General features: G+C 41.1%; 1 protein-coding gene across 1 annotated transcript in view; it reads right to left on the reverse strand.

Moving 5' to 3' along the window:
- mao (monoamine oxidase) overlaps window positions 1-23,487 on the reverse strand; it is a 152,453-nt gene that overhangs the window by 62,658 nt on the left and 66,308 nt on the right. Inside the window, exons 2-3 of the mRNA XM_060833059.1 lie at window positions 18,970-19,064; window positions 10,699-10,836 (exon numbers count right to left, since the gene is read on the reverse strand). Of these exons, the coding sequence (XP_060689042.1) occupies window positions 10,699-10,836; window positions 18,970-19,064 (233 nt within the window). The remainder of the gene's footprint in view (window positions 1-10,698; window positions 10,837-18,969; window positions 19,065-23,487) is intronic.

Consider the following 23,487-nt stretch of genomic DNA (forward strand, 5'->3'; position numbering starts at 1 on the left):
CCTAGCCCTGATTGGGAAACCAATCACAGGCTCTCTGAGCAAAACTGTCTTGAACGCACACCCACAATGTCGATGAGTCCAACAATTCTCCTACACTGCTTGAACAAAGCAATGGTGTAAATACACCTTACAATGAGTCCCAGTAAGTTGTTTTAAAACTGCAACATCTCTTTCCACTAATTCTATCTTTTAAAGTAGTGTTGTTTTCCCATTTTGGGCTACAATCCAAAAACAAATATAAAATAAAAAGATTTGATCTTTACAACAGATACCAATGCTTTTTAATTTATTTTTTCAAGAAAAATGGATGTCACTGGTTAAGTCATGTATTGCAATTCCCTAACTAGCTTCTTTCATCAGTAAGTTTTATTGTAAATCAATTCTACATTCACCTCGTTTATACTGAATACAGTATACAATTTAACAATTTTGCTTCATATCTTTAAGTAAAGAAACAAAATCCTCATCTGTCTATATTTTTTCCTCTGAGATGTATCAAGCTACTCTCCATCTTTATTTAGCTACAACTTGGTAATAGCTATAATATTATAATCTGCCAACAGTATAGAGTTTGATTCTTAATCCTCCTTGTATTTGTGTACATTATTTAAAGACATTCACCTGGGCTTAGAGATGCAGTCCTCTCTGGTATTCCCATTGATCTCAGTCAGTTCCTCCTGCCTTAGTCTAGGGTCATTCTTAGGATGCTGTGAATTTTTAATGTTCAATTTGCTTGCTTTATCATTTAATTCTATGTGTTGGCTTCTTGACTTTAAAATTATGAGTTAAGCAATGGCCTAGCAGTCATACTCAACAAATCACATCTTTCAGCAATGCTCAGTCTCCTTCATCACCACGGCTTGACTGGCCAACAAGTTGATCCATTAGAGGTGGCAGTGCACAGACAGGACAAATGGTCCTCCATAGCTCAACACTGACCCTGAGCCCTATAAAGTCTCAGCACATCAGATCAAATGCTGACAATCAAATCTCTTACTGATTAGGACCTACCACCCTTCCTGAGCTGTTGGACTGATAATCCAAAATTAACATCACTTAGAAGAAGCAAAAGCAAAGGCCAAGAGATACTCTGAATGGGGAACTTTAACATCTATCTCCAAGGCTGGTTTGGAAGCACCTGTACGGGCTGAGTTGGTGAGCCCTAAAGGACATACCTGCTAGACTGGGCCAGTGACAGCTGTTGGATGAACAAAAAAAGGTAAAGAATCTTCCTGACCTTACCCTCATCAATCAACCATCACAGATGCATCTGCCCATTACAGTCTTGCTAGGAATGACCACTGCACAATCCTTGTGGAGGGAATCTCCCATCTTCTTATAGAACTCTGGTGTGGTATAGCACTACCACCAAGCTAAATTGAATAGATTCAGGAGGGTCTAGTTCAATCTGAGCATTGAGGCACTGTAGCCCATCTACAGGAACAAAATTGTATTGAACTATTGTACTGTCAAGATACAAATTGTTTTATGAAATCTGTATTCTCTTCCCTAGCATATCTCTCACTCTAGCATCAAGCCAGAAGATCATGCACTGTTCAAAGAAGATTACAAAAGAGGATGCCAGGAGCCAAACCATTCATATCTGAAAATGACATGTGAAGCTACATCATAGGACCACATGCCAAACATCAGAAGCAGCCTGCAATAGAGAGCTGCATCCAATGGTTAGATCAAAGCTCTGCAATCCTGCTATACCCAGTCAAGGATGGTAATGAACAATTAAACACCTATCAGGAGGAGAAACCTCTTTGAACACTCCCATTGTCACTGATGATGGAGCCTTGTATATGAGCACAAATGTCATTTACAATCAAATCAGTTGTGACCTTATTAAATTACAAAGCAAACCGAGCAGCCAAATAGCCTTCTCCTCATCTAGATTCATATATCCATATGTATGTTAGAAATTTAGAGCAAATAATTCATTTCAGCTTCTTCCCTTATGACCACTCACCACAAGCATCAGTCTGTAGTCAATTCAATTTACTCCACTTGAGGACAATAAACAACTGAGTGCACTAAATACAGTAAAAGCTATGAACCCTGACCACAACAGTTCCAGAGGAAAATCTTGTGCTCCAGAACTAGTCTGATCTCCAGTCAAGTTATTCAAGTGCTGCTGCAACACTAGCATCTACCAAAATGAAAAATTTGCCTAGATATATCCTGTCCACAAAAAGTCAGGACAAATCTAATCAGGTCAACTGCTCCACCAACAGTGTAGTCTTAATTAGTAGCAAAGTGATGAAGGGTGTCACTGATAGTGATTTTAAGTGGTACTGACTCAGCTATAACTAACCAATCTTCAATTTGGATTCCATTAGGGCAAATCAGCTCCAGACCTTAATACAGTCTTGATTCAAAGAATTAAATTCCAGGAACCAAAAGAGAAAATGCTGGAAAATCTCAGCAGGTCTGGCAGCAGCTGTAAGGAGAGAAAAGAGCTGACGTTTCGAGTATAACTGACCCTTTGTCTTTAGGCAGTGTTTGATTGGATGCATCTTCAAAGAGGTATAATAAACTTTATGTCATTGTCTTTCAAAGCTCAAGGACTATAGTTGCCTACTGGTTGGAGATGTACCTAGCATAAAGAAAGAGATATGGCTGTGGGAGGTTAACCATCTGATCCTAAGGATACCACTGTAGGATTTTCTCAAGGTAGTGTTCTAGGGTCAACCAACTGCAGCTGCATCACCAACAACCTTTCCTCGATCATAATGTCAGAAGTGGGGATGTTTGCTGATAATTGCACAATGATCAGCATCATTCACATCTTGTCAGATACTCAAGCTGCCTGTATCAATATGCAGCGAACTGGACAATAGTGAGGCTTAGGCTCTACCTCCTGAAAGATGGAAGATGCATCTACAAGCAGCTACAATCCTTTCCAAGATACACACCATCCTGATGTGAAACTATACTGTTGTTCCTCTATCATTTCAGCGTCAAAATCATGGAACGCCCTTCCAAACAGTAATGTGAGTGTACCTACATGACATGGACTGTGGTGGCTCATCAGTAGCTCATGGGGAATTAGAGACGGACAACAAATGCAGACCTGGCTAGAAATGCTCACATTCCTTTGAAGAATAAAAAGAAATAGCATTCACAGATATAAAAGTCCTTCAAATTAATTTTAAACAATCTAACTACCCTCTCTATTATGGGGCATCATAATGATACAGTGTAATTTGCACAGCCTCCCATCATTTTCTAGAACTCATCTCAGTGTTTGCACTGTCATTCCCCACTTTACTGCTGCCCTAAACATTTAGTTGGGACATAACAATGTTGAGATACAGTGTCACAGATCTCGCATTGCTGCATATCCTTTGAAACCCATAGCTATCAAAATGTACCTGAAAAGATCGAATTATCATTGACAAAGTTTCATGGAAAGATTTACAAATTCCTACCACCCTTGACATAAGAACTGCCTGTATAAAGAAAACACTATTGTTTGTGTCAATTCGATTCTGGTCTGTGCAGCTGTCTTGCTTCTCAGCCCAATCTTGTCCGGTCATCGTAAGTGGGTACTCCTTCCAACTAGTCTTGCATTGAGAACACAGAAAGTGGAGATCAGATACGTAACAGAGTTAGTGTAACAAAAATGGGGTGTTTGCTTGCAGTCAAATGAAAACAGAGGAACAACTGAACAACTTAAAATATAAGGGGGATAATTCCTCTTATAAGGAGGATAAGATCATTCCTCTTATAAGGTCATTCCTCCATCCATCCATCCTGGTGTGAATGTCTGCCATATGTATGAAATAAAAGAAGAGCTTTTTTGACAGGGGCTGCAGTAGAATCAGCAGCACAGCAGGATTCCTTCTCTGCCGCATTATGACAGCAGATCATTTACAGTATTTTTTGTGCAAATGATGTGTAACGTGCTATGTTATAGGTGGGTGGCTCACATTCAAACAGTCACCAGCAACTGAAACAGAACTGAAGCTAAACTATTGCCTCACAGCACCAGGGTCCCAGGTTCGATTCCAGCCTCAGGTGACTGTGTGGAGTTTGCACATTCTCCCAGTGTCTGTGTGGGTTTCCTCCGGGTGCTCTGGTTTCCTCCCACAGTCCAAAGATGTGCAGATCAGGTGAATTGGCCGTGCTAAATTCCACCATAGTGTTAGGTCAATTAGTCAGAGAGAAATGGGTACTCTTTGGAGGTCAATGTGGACTGGTTGGGCCGAAGGGCCTGTTTCCACACTGTAAGGAATCTAATCTAATCTAATCTCTCACATGTCAGAGTGTGAGATATTTGACCAAGCAATTCAAAAGGAATGAGAAAGACAGGGCGAAAACACGGGAGATGAGTCACCTCAATTTGCTGAAAGGCCTAACAGAAAAAAAACATTCTAGAAATTGAGGAGTCAGTTCCCCACACCTCCACCAACCCGAGTAATGAACAATACTAAAAATTGAATACAGGCTATATAAGGTTGCCTGTGAATTGTTATGTTCAGGCATTGTCATCATTAGTTGAATGGTTTTCAAATAGAGATTGGAAAGTATGTACCCAATATTTATAAAGAGGCATAGAAAATAGGACACATGTCTGAGCCAGGAAAGCCAGAATTCCCAATTGCGCAAGTGTCCTGTCAAGGTGAACAACCGAATCCTAATTGATTGTGTTTTTTTAAATGTGTCCAAATTGAAAGGTTGATAAGTTATTAGACTGGAAAACCTGCAGTAGAAAGTGGGTGGACTAGGGGAGAGATTACATGGTAGGTAAATATTGCAGGTGCTTGGAGCCCAGTGGAAGGATTATGGGGATGGGATTATATCAACTGCAAGGAAGAACAAACTGTAGCAGAATTGCCCGAATGCCTGGGGATGACATTCGTGCTACTCCTGGCCATCAAAAGGGGTGAAATAGCACTGAACTGCTAAAGAACAGGCATTTCCTCATTCCGTCCAGCTGCCAGATTTGCTTAGCTCTGGGGAACGCAGCCACTGCCTCAGAGTTTAAATGACAGCCACAATCTAAACAATGCAGATCCCTAACCATAGACTCTCCTCTCTGGGGTCCTGCTCAGCCCAAACATGGGAGGACAAGCAGGAGACTGGAAGAACACAGCAAGCCAGGCAGCATAAGGAGGTGGAGAAGTCAACATTTCGCATGTAACCCTTCTTCAGGATTGGGGGTTGGGTGTAAGGGGAGCTGCAGATAAAGCGGGTGGGGGAGGGAGGGTTTTGGGTAGGGAGGAGAGTGGATTGGTGAGGTAGGGATAGGTGAACGCAGCTAGAGGGTACAACATGGGACGAGGCATATTCATGGTGAGATGGCATCAGATTTCACTTTACCAATGTCACGTCCCATCAAACCCACTCCCATCTTAGTAACAGAAGTCTTCAATATTGGTATTAATTAGTTCTACTCTTTAGTTATATAACATTCAATTTTCATGGATATAATAGCTTTATCTTTAATTAATACAGTTTGTTTGAGGTGTTTAAGACTTTATATTTATTCTATGGTTTCCCTTCCTATTCATTTTAAAACAGATATAAAAATGCTATTTACAAAATTGGATTGTTGAAATATTGAGTCAGTCAGTGTAATTATTTATATTCTGTGTGCATAACAGTTTCTGAAAGAAACCACTGAATATAATGTCAGTTTAGTGTGACTCTGAAATCTGGTTTTGACAGTTGAATGTTTAATTTCTCACTCATATAACCACAATCCTTCAGCACATTTGTTTGCCATTCAGATGTTCCCATGAATTGAATTAGCTTAGAGTGATGGAGGTGATTTAATATTTGTACAATTGCATTAGGCAGAACATTTTGATGCAAAATGTTTGTTGTTAACTAGCAAAGCTTTCCAAAAAAAAATCTATTGTGCTTTGTTAAAAAGAGGTCAGACTTCACTAAAACTCTCTCCTGCCATCGTTGTGGTTGGCAGCATTAAATTATTGCTAACATCCTGACTTCAGTTGTATTATCACTAGGAAATGTGGAAACTAGGCAGTCAGAAGGAAAGCAAAGAAAACATCAGATGGTGGCCTAATCTAGAATTAATGTCATAAGCAAACTGGCAGAGGTTCAGCATGTGACAGGATGCATTACACAGGGAGACTCTCTCAACAACTGAATCTTGGTTCGAGCACTGATAGCAGGTGCACAATAGCCTTCCTGTTGGTGTTTAACAGAGAAAGCAACAGGCTACCTAGAAAGGACAGAGGGCAGTTCTTTGTGGGTTTTTTTTGCTGGAGTCAAGTCCAGACCAGCCACTGAAGCTCACACTCGTCGTCAAAGCAGCAAAGTGCCTCTGAACAGTCACAGCCTATCGGGGCTATACAATTCAGATCCAACCCTCAAAATAGTTCAAGACTCTCCATGGAGATTGTTGTGGGTGCTCACACTTAAAAGCTCTCTCATAAATTTTCAATAATTCACATGACACGGAATCTGGATTAGATCAGATCCTTGGAAAGATTTTCTTCCGCATCAACAGAAAATCAAGAACTGATCAAAACCGCTAAATATCTTTTCTCTGGTTAAGCAAGGATTGATTGATCTGAACAATGGTCAAAATGTACAATAACCTGTGACCGCTCTGTCTCCAGCAACAGCTTTTCAAAAACAAATTCCTTTGTTAATCATGTGACACATTCTCCTTTGGTATTGTCAGCAGCTGTAAACATTGTAACAATTACTCCTCCACTCTAAGGATGATTTCTGAAACTTTAGCAACTGCTGGAAAGTACAATCATTATAATGTACAAACCAACAGCAACTTATACACAGGAATGTGCAAATAGCAAAGCCTAGTAGTATTGGTCAGTCAGTGCGAAGACTCCCCTCGACTGTATTTCAAAAAATTACCATGGAATAGTCAACCTAAACTGATAGATTGAACCTTGCTTTCACATCTCACCTGAAAGAGTGCAATGTGCTCCCAAGCTCTGTGAGGGGCCTTGGTTTAACGATAAGCAATGGCCGAGTGGTATGATTGCTGGACTGTTATGTTCTGGGGACCTGGGTTTGAATCCCACCATAGCAGATTGTGGAATTTGAATTCAATAGAAAACTGGAATTAAGGGTCTAATGATGACCGTGACTTGTTGTCAATTGTTGGAAAACCCATCTGGTTCACTAATGTCCTTTAGGGAAGGAAACTGCCATCCTTACCTGGTTTGAACCACTTGTGACTTCAGACACACAGCAATTTGTTTGACTTTTCAGGCGCCCGCTGGGATGTGCAATAAATGCTGGCCTAGTCAGTAGCATCCTCATTTCATAAAACAAGATCTTATCCAGAAGTTTACATCTGGTTTATCACAGTCTGTACTTTACTGCAGTGTCTCCTGGGTTGTGTGCTCAAATCTCTGAAGTGGCATTTTATGTGGGTCACTTACTAATTGCATGTTCCTGAAACAACAGGAAAGATTATAGGTGGGTTCTATGCTACTTTCTCCCCACCCCCAGCCCCCTCTCGTTTACCTCTCCACTCTGCAGGCACCCTGCCTCTATTTCTGATGAAGGGCTTTTGCCCGAAACGTCGATTTTCCTGCTCCTTGGATGCTGCCTGACCTGCTGTGCTTTTCCAGCACCACTCTGATCTAAACTCTGGGCTCACAGATTCCCATACAGGGAGGATTAATGATAACTGAACTGTGGGTAAGCCATTACTGCACCATCTCTAGCTGTATCTATTCCTGCTGCTGGTCAACCCCATTGTATTTCAATGCCAAACAAAGACTGTAGTTACCTGTTTAATTTAGTGGTAGAAAGCATAACTGCAGAAGCCAGTGATACTTGAAGTATTTATGTAGTATGTAAGTAAAAGAGCAATGTCTTGGGGAGTTCATATTCAAAAGAACTTTGAGCATGTTAGTCTGGAGAAGCTACACTTTTGAATTCTATTTAAAAATAAAATCATTGGGATTGATTTTGATCTTCACCAAGGGGCCAGTAAATGCAGAGGTGGATCACACAATCATTTTCAGAATCCATCTGTGATCAACTCCACATTTCAGATATATTTGCTGAATATTTCAAATGTACATCCTAAGATGCAATTAAGGCTGATAATATCAGTCAATTTATAAAGATTCATTCCACAGGTAGTCAATGAGAAACTTGAAAGAAATTTTGGATATAAAAATAATATAATATTATATAAGTCTTCTACTTACAATCATCAGTCTTTTCAGGGTTGTTCATCCCTATGTTGCTCTGAAATCACAAAGGTTTGCAGAAGTGCTTGGAGAAACTGCCTGCCATTCACAAATTTGAACTCTGTGATTAGCTGGAAAGGAGTGCACGAGTACTTAAAATTAAACAGCTCATTTCATACTGAGTTCCCATTTAAACTCCATTGGTTATGTTGATGAAGGAGCCTCCTGTAGAACTCTGGCACAGGACTTTTCATACTGCTGTGCTGACCTCAGGGCGTTTATTCTGAATCTGATCCAGTTTGTTTCATGCTTGAGTTTGTTGTTTTTCTATGTGTTAAAACTGGGCCAAAAACTGTCCTTGTGAGTTTGTGACAAAAAAAAGAAGGCAATCACTATGCCTAAATAGATTATAATTATTTATAAATCTATGCTTCCATTTGCTTTCGAAAATACGATATTGTATTTGCAAAAGTTAGAATGCAACAATCACTTACTTTCTAAGTTTTAATAAATATTAGTAATTGGCCATTCTTCTCCATAGCCTTTACACTTGGCTGCCTCAATCCACAAGCACTTCAACTGCAATTGTAAATTGATACTTACAATTCTCAGTAAATCTAGAAAGAACATTTATTTATAAAAAACTATGACAATAAATATTCAGTCTCAAAATAATCAACAGTGAACACTGTGTATTAAAACAAAACATGACACAAGACCCTCCCCCAAAGCATCAGATTTGTTATTTCTATACATTCTAATTTAGCTATTAATCTAAAAATGATGTCCTCATTGTCTAGCTGATGGCAAAATGATAATAGATCTTCTCATAATGATAGAAGTGTACCATTTATGCACCAAGAAAATCCAAATTATGTAAATAAACAAGCTAATGCAGTTTTACCCAGAAACATTGCAGTTCCAAAATAGCCGACATTTTGGGCTCATTTCACATCTGCAACTAAGTGTGATATCTGACATATCACACACTTCGGATCAGTTGTCTGGGAGTACTGGAAGATCTCCAACCACGCTGTTTCACATGGACAGAGGTGCTAACCAAAGAACAGTACAGCATAGGAACATGCCCTTCAGCCCACCAAGACTTCACTGACACATGATCTGAATTAAAAACCTTTTGTCTCTACACAGTCTGACTCTTCTATTCCCTGCCTATTCATATATCTGTCAAGAAGCCTCTTGAACGTTGCTACTGAATCTGCTTCTAGAACCTTCTCTGGCAGCACATTCCAGGCACTTATCAACCTCTGTGTGAAAAACCTGCCTCTCACATCTTCTTCAAACTTTCCCCCTTTTACTTTAAACCTATGTCCCCTCATCATTGACATTTCCATTCTGGGACTATGCATTCTATTCATGTCTCTCATAAGTATGTAAACTTCTATCAAGTTGCCTTTCATTCTTTGATGTTCTAGTGAAAACAAATCAAGTTTGTCCAATCTCTCCTCATAGCTAATACCCTCTAAAGCAGGCAACATTCTGCTTCTGTATCCTCTCCAGAGCCTCCACGTCCATCTGGTGGTGTGGCAACCAGAACTGTATACAATACTCTAAATGTGGCCAAACTAAAGTTCTATACATCTGTGACAGGGCTTGCCAAGTTTTAAATTCGATGCACTGACTGATGAAGGCCATATGCATGCTTGACCACCTTATCCACTTGCATTTTCACTCTCAGGAAACTGTGGACCTGTACCACTAGGTCCATCTGTATGTTGAGGTTTCTAGGTCTTCTCCCATTTACTGTATATTTTCCTCTTGCATTATATCGTGTTGCAGACTGGCACATTCCAAGGTCCAGGACTACGTGTTGAGGGACGCGCTGAAGCTTGGGGCAGCTGCCGCCAAGGCGCGGTGGGGAAAGACCACCGTTTAACATCTGCCTGCCTAAAGAAGATCAGGGGGCCCATGCAGTCATTTGGGCTTTGCTGACGCCTCAGCTCAATATATGGGCATATGAGTGAGAAATGCACAGACCTGTATGAAATAATGATAATTCTGAGCTGTGTATGTAAATGTGGAAATATGTATGGCATTACCTAATGTACAGTGTATCAAATTATTTTATGAATATTTTATGAATAAAGTATATTTTTGAAATTAAAAAAAATCGTCCAAAATGCATCACCTCACATTTGTCTGGAATAAATTCCATCAGCCATTTCTCCATTTATGTCTCCAGCCTATCTATATCCTGCTGTATCCTCTGGCAATCCTCCTTGCTATCTTCAGTACCCGTATTCTTTGAGTTGTTTGCAAACTTAATAATCAGGCCACCAACATTATCCCCCATATCATTTTACAAATATTACAAACAACAGGGGCCCAAGCACAGATCCCTCTGGAATACCACTGGTCAAAGAATTCCAGTCAGAATAACATCCTTCGACTGCTATAACCAAGCCAGTTCTGTGCCCATCTTACCAGCTCACAGCGGATCCCAGGTGACTTCACCTTTTGTATCAGCCTACCTTGGGATTATTTGTAGGAAAATGAATGAAGTCAGACCTTAACATTATCTTACCTTTCTGTAATATATTAGACGCTCCACCTCGTTCACTTTGTAAGTCTCCAGACCCAATTCCTTTGACAGGCGTAAGATTCGGTTTTGAGTTGGACCCACGTAAGCTCCACCCAGATCCACATATTTTACATGATTATTCTGGCAAAAAATAATAAGAAATACAATAAATGTTCTGTTGAAGAAATAGTGAATGTGTTCGTGAGCACCACACTGGTGGGCACGATTAAATTACTCTTAGGGACTGGAGGCCGTTGTGAGCTACAATTGCAATTCCCACGTAACAACCTGTGAATGTATGAAGTGAAGCATCAAACCTGGTTATAAGTACATTTCAGTCCTGAAATGAAAGACACCCAAATTATTAACTTAATCACTGCTTTTATTTAGGAATCATCAATAATCGTCAATTTGGTATCCCAGGGTCTGAGTACCCATGAAAGCATCAAAGAAAGTATGAAAAATTATCTGGCATCAGAGTTTTGAAAGATTCATAACTTTAATCAGCAAATATCTATAATCTCAACAAAACAAAATATAGTTATACACAGTACATCTGTCTATTCATTTCAAGAAAATAACTGGGAGATGTGAGGTGATAACCAGTCAGCCACCCCAGACAATCAGTTTTCTGCATCCAAGATACATACTAAAATCTGATATTGATATACTTTGTAACACTGACAGTGGTCAAAAAGACTGCAGTACTAGATTGCAATACTGCAAGACCCCCAGCACATTCTGCTGACTGACGTTTTGTTTAATTCGTTTGTAATGGAAGGGCTTTGTTGACTCTGACAGCATATATTGGCACACCCTAAAGACATTCAGAAGGAGGTGCTGTGCTGCCTCCTTGAATCGCTGCAGTCCATTTGGCGTGGGTACACTTCAATGCTGTTAGGCAGGGAGCTCCAGAATTTCAACCAAGCAACAGGGAAGGAATGGTGATATAGTAAGTCCATGCAGGGACTGTTGAGGGCGGGCCTGGGTTCCAATCATTCAAACTGCTTTGGAAGATGTTAATTTGTTTTGAGTATTGTTGGAGCTGTACATTAAGACAGGTGGCTAGTTTTCCATCACATTCCTGTCTTCTGTATTGTAGAAAGTGAACAGGCACTGGGGAGTCAAGAGGTGATATACTCACCTCAGAATTCCACATCTCTGGCCTGTTCTTGTAGCCACAGTATTCATTCAGGTTGTCCAGTTCAGTTTTTCTGGTCAACAGATAGCCCAAGAAAGGTTAATGCAATTGAATGTCAAAGTGTGATGGTTAGATACTCTCTTGTTGGAGATGGTCAGTGTGTAATATGAATCTCACTTGCCATTTACCAGCTCAAGCCTAGATCTTGCTCAGGTCTTGCTGTGTATTGATGTGGTCTGCTTTAATATCTGAGGATTCACAAATGGTGCTGAACATTGTGAGATCATCAGTGAACATCCTTCCCTGAACTAATGATGGGGGGGGGGGGTTTGGAATTCATTGATGTTTGGACTGAGAACATTACCCGTGTGGGCGGCACGGTGGCACAGTGGTTAGCACTGCTGCCTCACAGCACCAGAGACCCGCGTTCAATTCCCGCCTCAGGTGACTGACTGTGTGGAGTTTGCACGTTCTCCCCGTGTCTGCGTGGGTTTCCTCCGGGTGCTCCGGTTTCCTCCCACAGTCCAAAGATGTGCGGGTCAGGTGAATTGGCCATGCTAAATTGCCCGTAGTGTTAGGTAAGGGGTAAATGTAGGGGTATGGGTGGGTTGCGCTTCGGCGGGTCGGTGTGGACTTGTTGGGCCGAAGGGCCTGTTTCCACACTGTAGTAATCTAATCTAATCTAATTACCCTGAGGAGCTCCTGCAGAGATATTTTTGGACTGAGATGACTGACATTTAACAACAACCACCCTTTGTGCTAGGTATGACCAAAAACAATAGACTTTTTTCTCTGTCCCCCATTGACTTTGCTGAAAATGTGTTGCTGGAAAAGCGCAGCAGGTCAGGCAGCATCTAAGGAACAGGAAATACGACGTTTCGGGCATAAGCCCTTCATCAGGAATGGGATTTCTGCCTGTATATCTGATGTAGTGTTTGTTACAATCCTTGCATGGTATTTTGCAAATGGCATTTGTTTTGCTGGTTGTTTGTATAGGGTCCTTTAGGTTCATCAGCCGATGTTTAAATGTTTTGGTAGGTTTGTGCGATACCATGATACCAATGGGTTGGAGTAGTCTGGTAGTAATGTCAGAGATGTCTTTGACATATGGTAATGTGGCTAGCGTTTCTGGGCGTGTTGTGTCTGCTTGTTTGGGTTTGTTGTTTAGGAATCGGCAGACTGTGTTTATTGGGTACCCATTCTGACAATGGCTGCTTTTGTCAGGATGCCATGGACTGGCTCCCTCTTCTCCTCACAAAGGTTTACTCCAACTTGACTTTCACGCATGGCTATTTGCTTGAACCGCTTGCTGTGCGTTGGTCACGTAAACTGCTGGCATCAAGAAGGAAAAAGGAGAAGAAGAAATCGGAGTGTCGAGACTCAAACAATCTGTGTTGACAGCCTGTTTGTCCTCTGGTATCAGTGAACCATCTGTAACTGTCACAGTTGTATACTTTTTTAATCTAATTAACTAACTAATGTATTACAGTTTAATTGGCTTTATGTTTGAGAAGTTATGAGAAGCAGCAGTCATCCTGATGAAGGTCCTATGCCCGAAACATTGACTCTCCTGCTCCTCGGATACCTCTTGACCTGCTGTGCTTTTCCAGAACCACCCTTTTCAACCGTATTCAAAAATGTCATTTGTGGATAGTTTAATGGAAACTACAGGGTCACCTGCAGCAGGAGTTCTATTGGAAATTGTAGAGGTATGCAATGGTAATCATTGATCGACTTTTGAAAGAGGTTATGAAAAGAACTATTGAGTCAGAATCTGTCCATAATAAGTTTGCCTATGAGGCCCATTTGTGTGCTTTGCCGTTGGATATAGAAAATGGAATGCTGCAGGAAATGGAAAAAGAGTCGGACAGTAAAAATGCTTACCAACAGGAAAACAATGTACCCAAAACAAGGAACAGGCTGCGGGTAGACCCAACATTGCAAAGTCGACAAACTGGATGGTAACATTTACTTCTTCCTTAGGGTACCAAAAAACAAACATAGACAGAAATCTGTGAACAGAAAGCAGCTGGGACTTGCAAGACAACTTGAGAATATAACTAACAATGTTTCACTAACTGTTCCTTTCCTGTGTAGTGAAACAAAACAAGAAATCATGTTTTGGTTCGAGTTTGATGTACTGTTGTCACATCTACCAAAGGTACAGTGAAAAGTGTTATTTTGAATGCCATACAGACAGATTATACCATACAAAAGACATCAGTGTAGCAGAACGGAGTGCAGAATACAGTGCTACATCTGCAGAGAAGGTGCAGAGGGAGAGAGAAATCATAATTAACATGAGAGGTTAGTTCAGAAGTCTGATAATAGCGATGGAAAATGTTTTTCTTGAACCTGTTCATACCTGTATCCAAACTTTTAGATTTTCTGCCTGACAGAAGAGGGTGGGACAGAGTGTAACCAGGGTGGGGGTGGAAGTCTTTGATGATGTTGGTTGATTTCCTAAGGCAGCAGGAAGGGTAGATGGAGTCAATGGCAGGCTGGCTTGCATGATAGACAGAGTTGTTTTTCACAAACTCTCTGTAGTTTCCTGCAGTCTTGGGAAAACAGTTGCCATACCTCACTGTGATGCATCCAGAAAGGATGCTTTCTATGGTTTATCGTGAAAAATTAGTAGGAGTCATTGTGGACATGCCAAACTTCCTTAGCCTCCTCAGGAAGTTGAGGTGATATTGTGCTTGCTTGACTATCCTGTTAACGTGGGTGGACCAGGGCAGATTGTTGGTGACCATTACGTCCAGGAGCTCAATGGTCTCGACTATCTCCACCTCAGCACCATTAGTGCAGGCTGGGGCAAGTCCTTCAATCCACTTCCTGTAGTCAATGACCAGCTCCTTCATTTTGCCGACGTTGATAGAGAGATTGTTATCTTTATACTATGCCGCTAAACACTCAATCGCTTTCCTGCATTCTGTCTCGTGGTTGTTTGAGATCTGACCTACAACAGTGGTGCCACCAGTAAACTTGTAAATGGTGCTGGGGTGGAATTTGGCCATACAGTTATGAGTGTACTGGGAATGTGGTAGGGGGACTGAATATGCAGCCTTGCGGGGCACTAGCATTGAGCCTTATGTTGGAGGAAGCATGGAGGATGCCTGCCCTTAGTGTTTGCAACACAATTGTCAGAAAAACCCATTGGGTTCACTAATGCCATCAAGGGAACAAAATCTGCTATTCTTACCTTGTCTGGCCTACATGTGATTCCAGAACCACAGCAATCTGGTTGACACTTAACTGCCCTATGCAGCAATTAGAGATGGACTATCAACGCTGGTCTGGCCAGTGACACCCACCATCCCATTAAGAATTTCTTTAAAATGGGTCAGGAAGTCGAGACTCTAGTTACAAAGGGGTGAACCAAGATCTGGGTCTTGGAGTTTGAAGATTAGTTTGTTTGGAATTATGATATTGAAGGCAAAGCTATTGTCAATAATTAGGAGCCTGAGGTAGGTGTCTCTGTTATCTAAATATTCCAGTGATGAGTGTAGAGCCAGGGAGATGGCATCTGCTGTGAAGCTGTTGCAACATTAGGCAAATTGCAAAGGATGAAGGCAATCCGTTAGGCTGGAGTTGATGTGAGCCATGACTTACCCCTTGAAAGACTTCACAATTATGGAGGTCAGAGCCACCAGGCTGAAGTCATTGAGGCACACTGCATGATTGCTTCTTTGGCAATGGGATGATTGTGGCCTTCTTGAAGCAAGTGGGGACTTCAGATGGTAGCAAGGAGGTTAAAATTTGTCACTGAATTCTCCAGCCAGCTGCTCTGCAAAGGATTTGAGTGCACAACCGGTGACTCCATCCAGGCCAGTATGTAAAGTCATCCAGGAGCCAAAAGGTGCAGACGAACGAGTAGGAACATCAGGCAGAGATAGAGAAGACATCAGTAAGTCCTCACCTCCAGTGAAGTTAACAAAGCCCTGTGCAAATTGCATTCACAGCAAGTTTCTGTGACAGTTACAAAGACAGCGTCTCTTACATTCAGCTGAAATCAGAATTAAAACAGGGAGCCGTCCAAAAGCATCAGCAGTTCAAGACTTTCAAATTTTATTTCTTTGAAAAGTTTAAAAAAAACTTATTTTAAAATTACTTTGTAAACTGCTGTGGAAAGATGTTGTGACAAAAATGATTTAGCTTTTTCCTCAAAAGCACAGATAAAGGTTTATGGATGATCAGCAATCAGTGTGACACGATTTTGCCTAGTGATTCAGGCCCTGCCTCTTCAAAGGCCCACAGAGTTAACAGTTTCTGCTGACAGTTTAAAATCTTCTCATGCAGCTTCTATGTGGTGAGAAGTGTGATTTTGGACAGTGTTAACCCACTGGGCTTCTTCCTGACCCAGGGCAGATTTTGTTTTTGAAGTCTGTTCGTAACAAAAAAAAAGAGAGACAGAGAGCTGGAAGTCTTGTGCACACAATGTTTTTGGAAAAAAGTGAACGGACCACAATCACTGGAATCTACAATAATGGGTGCACTGTATAAAATCTCCAAGGCTGAATGGAATTGTCTCTGAAATTGGAATTAATAAAATTACTTGAGACCAGTTTCTACATAATGAAATGTCTGGAACAGTCCTACAGAATGGTGAACCAGAAAAATATTAATATCTGAAACTCTGCCTTACTCATTGGACTTTGCCCCATCAGACCACATTTACAAAACCAGGACATTCCCTATCGTAACAGGTTTATGAATATATATGGTAACATAATGGGAGTCACTCACTTGCCATATATTGAGAAAGGAAGAAAGAAGCTGTATTTTTATAGCATGTCCACAAACTCGGTTTGTTTGAACTTACTGGTTGCACAATGCAATATTTTAACAGTATGGTCACTGATTAATCGATTTCTGTATACCGGAGTCAGAGTTTAATCACAACACTTTAAACAGACAACGGGAGCAGGAGAATCGAACAAGAAAACTTGGCTTTTCTGAAGAGATTGGAGGCAGTGAAACCAACTATAGAGCTGAGGCGTTCTAATCAGTTGATAGATTCCCAATGATAGATGTCATTTGTGGAGTCCTCCTATTCTTTGTAAAGCAGGCCACCAACAAGACTTAGTTCAAGATCCTCCAGCCGCAAAAATATTCATCCAATATCTAAAAAAATGCCTGAGATTCACCTAAATCATTCAAATTCCCTGAATGACTTAGTCATAAATGTTTAACTGAGCTAAGCTTACTGTTGCTGAGAAATAACTTGGATCCTGTCGCTACATATTGTATGTTTAAGACTATTCTTAAACTGTACTTTAAGCATAACTTGACTGAAATAATGAAGTTCAATTTGAGTTGTGCTTTTTAAGTATGCAATGTGAGTTGATATCTGCTAATACATTTTGTACAGTCATCATTTAATAATTAAAACAATATTTGGGTGGCACAGTGGCTCAGTAGTTAGCACTGCTGTCTCACAGCACCAGGGTCCCAGGTTCAATTCCAGCCTCAGGTGACAGTGTGGAGTTTGTACGTTCTCCCCTGTGGGTCTGTATAGGTTTCCTCCGGGTGCTCCAGCTTCCTCCCACAGTCCAAAGATGTGCAGTTCAGGTGAACTGGCCATGCTAAATTGCCCATAATGATAGGTACAGTCAGTCAGAGAGAAATAGGTCTGGGTGGGTCCCTCTTCAGAGGGTCGGTGTGGACTTGTTGGGCCAGAGGGCCTGTTCCCACACTGTAGGGAATTTAATCTAAATCACAAATGGTTGTACTTTTACTGTCGCGGAGGAAACTTACGGCACACGGAATTGAGAATAATATCTTTGCATGGAGTGAGTTAGTTAGCACACAGGAAACAAAATTGGAATAAATGGGTTATTTTCAGCATTGACGAGTGGGATATCACTGGGATCAGAACTCAGCTTTTCATAATGTATAATCAATAATTTGGATGAGGGAATCAAATGTAATATTTCCAAATTTGCTGAAGATATATCTTGATGATGAGGAGGATGTAGAGGCTTTTGGGTTATTTTAGACAAATTGAAAGTGGACAACTGCATGGCAGGTGCTGCATAACATGGAAAAAAAAAACGTGTGAAGCTACTCACTGCAGGAACAGCAGAATAGCAGGGTAGTATTTAAATGGTGATATCTAACCAATTCTCAATCCATGCAAGGACACTACGCATTAATCGCTTAATTCTTCTTCAGCTGAAAAATAAAACACAGAATCCAACGCTACCTACTAGTAGGTATGATTTGGTGAACTTCAAGACAGGCAGCAGAGAAAGGTTGCCAAGCAGAGGCTGATAGCGAAGTTTGGTACCCATAGGAAGGGCCTCAACCAGGACCTTGGGTTCATGTCACACTACAGGTGAACGACACACACACAGGGTTACATTGTACTTTACTCAAAAACAGCATGAATTTATGTAAAACTCCATTATCTCACTTTTTTGATTAGAATCAATCTAAACATCATGGGATAGACAGACAGAGAACACAGGGGGCCAACACCTTCAACATATTGTCTAGCTATCACTATTGTTAACAGCTAACCCAAGAATGCAACTTTTTAAAGAGGTTTTGTGATTTACACATGAAAGAAGTGAAACTATCACTGTATTCTAACAGATGAAAGGCTTAACAGAAAATTAATTTTTCAATGTATAATTTCAGTTACATCACACTAAGTTTTGCTATAAATTCTGTGTGTTAGGATTGAGCCCTCCACTGCCACCTGATGAAGGAGCGTCGCTCCGAAAGCTAGTGTGCTTCCAATTAAACCTGTTGGACTATAATCTGGTGTCGTGTGATTTTTAACTTTATACTAGTAGGTAAATGTTTTTGAACAGAATTCATGTCCACACTTTCAGTGAGGAAGTATTATTTCAGTCAATCACACTCCATAAAACCTCACACCACACTGATTACAGGTCCCTATATTCATAAACTACTTAATAACCCATTAACCCTTCCCTTACTATATCCAGAATCCATTTCCTCATTCCATGAGGCCTCAGGTATCCCTTCAGAAGATATTAGATGTTAACGACCAGCCAATGATTCTTGTCACTTTTCTGCTCATAGATGTGTTTATAATCTGCAAGAAGGTGACAACGATGTCTAAAAGGACACAGAGTTTGTTTTTGGTAATGATTCATACTTACTCTGATTGTAAAGGTCCTGCCTCCAACCCGGTCACGGGCCTCCAGGACCACCACTTTCTGTCCAGATTCTGTTAGCAGCTTGGCCGCTGAAAGACCTAAAAGGATAAGAAAGGTAAAAGTTGAAACCTAATTTGAGCAGGATAAAGAAGAACAATAGTTAATAAAATTTGTTGTGGTATGTGCAGGATTCCTCACTTCATCCTTATTCCTGGCACTGTTAAGCCTCATAGAAATAAAGTGTAGCTAATGAGGAGTTCCCTGAAGGTTCTTTTACAACAAAATTATTAATTAGCCCTTTCTCATTGCATAATAGGAGATTTAAAATAGCCTCGACTTAGCTTGTTTCTTAATGAAGTGGGATTTGAGTTCAAATCCAGTTCATTCTGACAACAATGACAAAGGAGAATCCAAAGGGATTCTGCAAAAACATTAAGGACAGAAGAATCCCAAGGGAGAGTACAGCCCCTTACAGATCAGCAAGGCCACCTACGTGTGGAGCTGCAGGAGATGGAGGAAAATACTAAATTAGAATTTTGCATCAGTGTTTACTGTGGAAAAGGATATGGAAGATAGAGATCATGGGGAAATAAATTGTGATCTCTTGAAACATGTCCATATTATATAAATGGTGATGCTGGATGTTTAAAATGCATAAAGATGGATAAATCCCCAGGACTGGATCAGGTGTACCCCAGAACTCTGTGGGAAGCTAGAGAAGTGATTGCTGGGCCTCTTGCTGAGATTTTTGTATCGATAGTCAGAGGAGAGGTGCCAGAAGACTGGAGGTTGGCTAACGTGGTGCCACTGTTTAAGAAAGATGGTAAGGACAAGCCAGGGAACTATAGACCAGTGAGCCTGACGCCGGTGGTAAGCAAGTTGTTGGAGGGAATCCCAAGGGACAGGATGGACATGTATTTGGAAAGGGAAGGGCTGATTAGGGATAGTCAACATGGCTTTGTGCATGGGAAATAGTGTCTCTCTCACTTGATTAAGTTTTTTTGAAGAAGTGACAAACAGGATTGATGAGAGTAGAGCAGTGCATGTGATCTATATAGACTTCAGTAAGGTATTCAACAAGGATCCCCATGGGAGAGTGGTTAGCAAGGTTAGATCACATGGAATACAGGAAGAACTAGCCATTTGGATACAGGGCAGGCTCGTAGAGAGAAAACAGAGGGTGGTGGTGAAGGGTTGCTTTTCAGACTGGAGGCCCGTGACCAGCAGTGTGCCATAAGGATCGATGTTGGGCCCACTGATTTTTGTCATTATGTAAATGATTTGAATGTGAATATAACAGGTATGGTTAGCAAGTTTGCAGATGACAGAAAATTGGAGGTGCAGTGGATAGTGAAGGATGTTACTCAGAGTACAACAGGAGCTTGATCTGATGGGCCAATAGGCTCAGAGTGGCAGAAACAGTTTAATTTAGATAAATGTGAAGTGCTGCATTTTGGAAAGGCAAATAAAGGGCAGGACTTGTAAGTTTAATGGTAACGTCCTGGGGAGTGATGCTGAACAAAGAGACCTTACTGTGCAGGTTCATAATTCCTTGAAAGTGGAGTCACAGTTTGACAATATAGTGAAGGTGTTTGGTAGATTTACCTTTATTGGTCAGAGTATTGAGTATAGGAGTTGGGAGGTCATGTTGCAGCTGTACAGGATATTGGTTAGGCACTTTTGGAATACTGCATTCAGTTCTGGTCTCCCTGCTATAGGAAGGGTGTTGGGAAACTTGGTAAGGATGTTGCCAGGGTTGGAGGATTTGAGTTACAGGGAGAGGTTGAATAGGCTGAGGCTGTTTTCCCTGGAGCTTCAGAGGAGGAGACCTTATGGAGGTTTATAAAACCAGGAGGAATTATAGATAGGGTGAATAGCCAAGGTCTTTTCCCTGATGTCGGGGGAGGGGGTGGGGGATCCAAAGTTCGAGGGCATAGGTTTGAAGTGAGAGGGGAAAGATTTAAAAGGGACCCAAGGGGCAGCTTTTTCCTGCCAAGGGTGGTGAGTGTATAGAATGAGTGGCCAGAGGAAGTGATGGAGGCTGATAAAATTACAACATTTAAAAGGCAACTGGATGGGTGCAGGAATAGGAAGGGTTTAGAAGGATATAGGCCAAGTGCTAACAAGTGGTACTAGATTAATGTGGGATATTTGGTTGGCATGGACGAAGGATGTGTTTCCATGCTATACAGCTCTTTGACTCTATGACTTTCTATATCCATCCCCTTTAAGATAGGACAGCAGACCAAGAGACAAAAGTGACCACTGAGCCCAAGAAATAAGTAGTTATTCATAGGGTGACTAAGGCTCTGCTTAATGACATGCTTTCTATGGAAAAGGAGAGGGCAGAACAGAGGAGGATGTTATAAGAAGAGAATTCAACATCATTGGACCAAGTTGGCTGAAGGCAGTGTCAATAAAGCTGTACCAAAAGGAGGGAGCAGCGTAACTGGAGGTTTGAGTGGAAATCAAACCAGAGAAGGATACTGTGGAAGGGTGAGGAAACAGTCAGGAAACAATTTAAGCAGAAAGGGGAGATATTTGAAATTTGATGTTTTAAGCAGCTGGGGATTAAGTTAGCTCAAAAATAATGGAGTAGGAGCAAAATATGATGGATGCTGGAAATCTGATGAGAGGATATAGACCTGAAGTGTTACCACTTTCTCTCTCAGCAGAAGCTTCTAGATCTGCTCAGTTTTTTTCAACATTTTCGGTTCTTAAATATTAGTGAGTAGGATTTGGTTCATGGTGCCTGGTTTCAAGAAGATAAAATTCATCCGATGTGGAGGATGGAGGAGATCAAAGAGAAAAATGGAATAACTAAGGCTGGCAGTGACAGCACTTTGGATGAAGATTTCAGGAGCACAAGACCCTTATAGAGGTGGAAAGAGGCAATGTAATGGAGATGGAAGGCAGCGACCTTTGGCGGTTCAAGATCAAGAAGGATGCTGAGCTTGCAAACAGTCTGGTAAGAATGGGTCAAAGCAAGGACAGTCCCACTGAACTGGAAAGTGGAAGTGTGCATTTGGAAGACAATGCTGTGGTCAAATGTCTGTAAAAAGGCTAAGGAAGAGGAAGACAAAAAGGTATTGCAACACAATCCACAGTCACCAAGTATGCTATTTGTGACTTTGAAGAGGGGCCTTTGAGCTTGGTGGGCTAGTGGATGTGGAACAGCAGATTAGACAGCTGAATGACATGACGAATGATATTATTCAAAGAAACTGTGAAGTCTCTTCGACCACACATAAAAACCAAAAGAACTGCAGATGCTGCAAATCAGAAACAAAAACAGAAATTACTGGAAAAGCTCAGCAGGTCTGGCACCATCTGTGAAGAGAAGTCAGAGTTAACATTTCAGGTCTGGTGATCCTTCCTCAGAACTTCGCTGCTGCCAGACCTGCTGAGCTTTTCCAGCAATTTCTGTTTTTTGCCTCTTTGTATATGTTGGTGTGTGTGGGGGGGAAGAGGTGGTGTCAGTGCTGGAGTAAGGGAAGGGGCTTAAGAAACTAGTTGACAGAGGAGAAACAATTTCACGGAATACATTTGATTTATATGATAATGCTGAAGTAGTATTTGGTATTTGCACAGGATGGCGAGGTGAAACCTATTATATGGCTAAAGCAGTTGCATGCCAGTTAAGTTCACACAAGGGACTGCTGGACTTGAAAATGTGAATATCTGTAACAACCGAAACAGGAGAGGAAACAATTGATGAGAATAGGATATAAAATGACAAAAGCAAGGCACTAGGTAAGCAGACCAACAGCTTTAAAAACAGCATGTGAAAGGAAGACCAAAAGCAAAGCACAGTGCATTTGTAAGTGACTTGTGGAATCATCTATTTCACAGACCTCAAGTATAAGGAAATGCGATTACTTAGAGGCAACTGTGCAAGTGGGGGATAGAAGGAAGTGGTTAAAGATGGTCATGTCAGTATTGAAAACCATTGAATTACAGGTTCCTTGATTAAAGAGGCTAAGGAAATAGTAAACGGAGTGGATATGGAGGTAGAGAGATGCAAGGAGTACAGGGGAGAGAGAGATAATAAAGGGGAAAACTGAAGACTGAGTTTTTTTAAAAATTCTTTATTAGGATGGGGTTAGGCCAGTATTTGTTGCCTAACTCTAACTGCCTTTATGAAGATAGTGGTCACCACCTCTTTGAATCACTGCAATCACTGGGTGCAAGTACACATAAGGGAGGGAGTTTCAGGCTGTGATCCAGCAACAGTGAAGGAATTTATTTTTAATTCACTTATGGTATGTGGACCTTGCTGGTTGGGTCAGAATGTAGTACCTGTCCTTAGCTGCCTTGGAGATAATGGTGATGAACTGCCTTCTTAAACTGCTGCAGTCCATATGCTCTGAGGAGACACACAATGCTGTTAGTGAGTGGGTTCCAAGATTTTGAGCTGACGTTGAAGATTTGGCAATATATTTCCAAGTCAGGAAGGTGACAGCTTGGAGGGGAGTCTGCAGGTGATGATGTTTCCAAGCATCTGCTGCCCTTGTGCATTTG

The sequence above is a fragment of the Hemiscyllium ocellatum genome, chromosome 12 (genome assembly GCF_020745735.1).
Source record: "Hemiscyllium ocellatum isolate sHemOce1 chromosome 12, sHemOce1.pat.X.cur, whole genome shotgun sequence".
NCBI classification, from domain to species: domain Eukaryota; kingdom Metazoa; phylum Chordata; class Chondrichthyes; order Orectolobiformes; family Hemiscylliidae; genus Hemiscyllium; species Hemiscyllium ocellatum.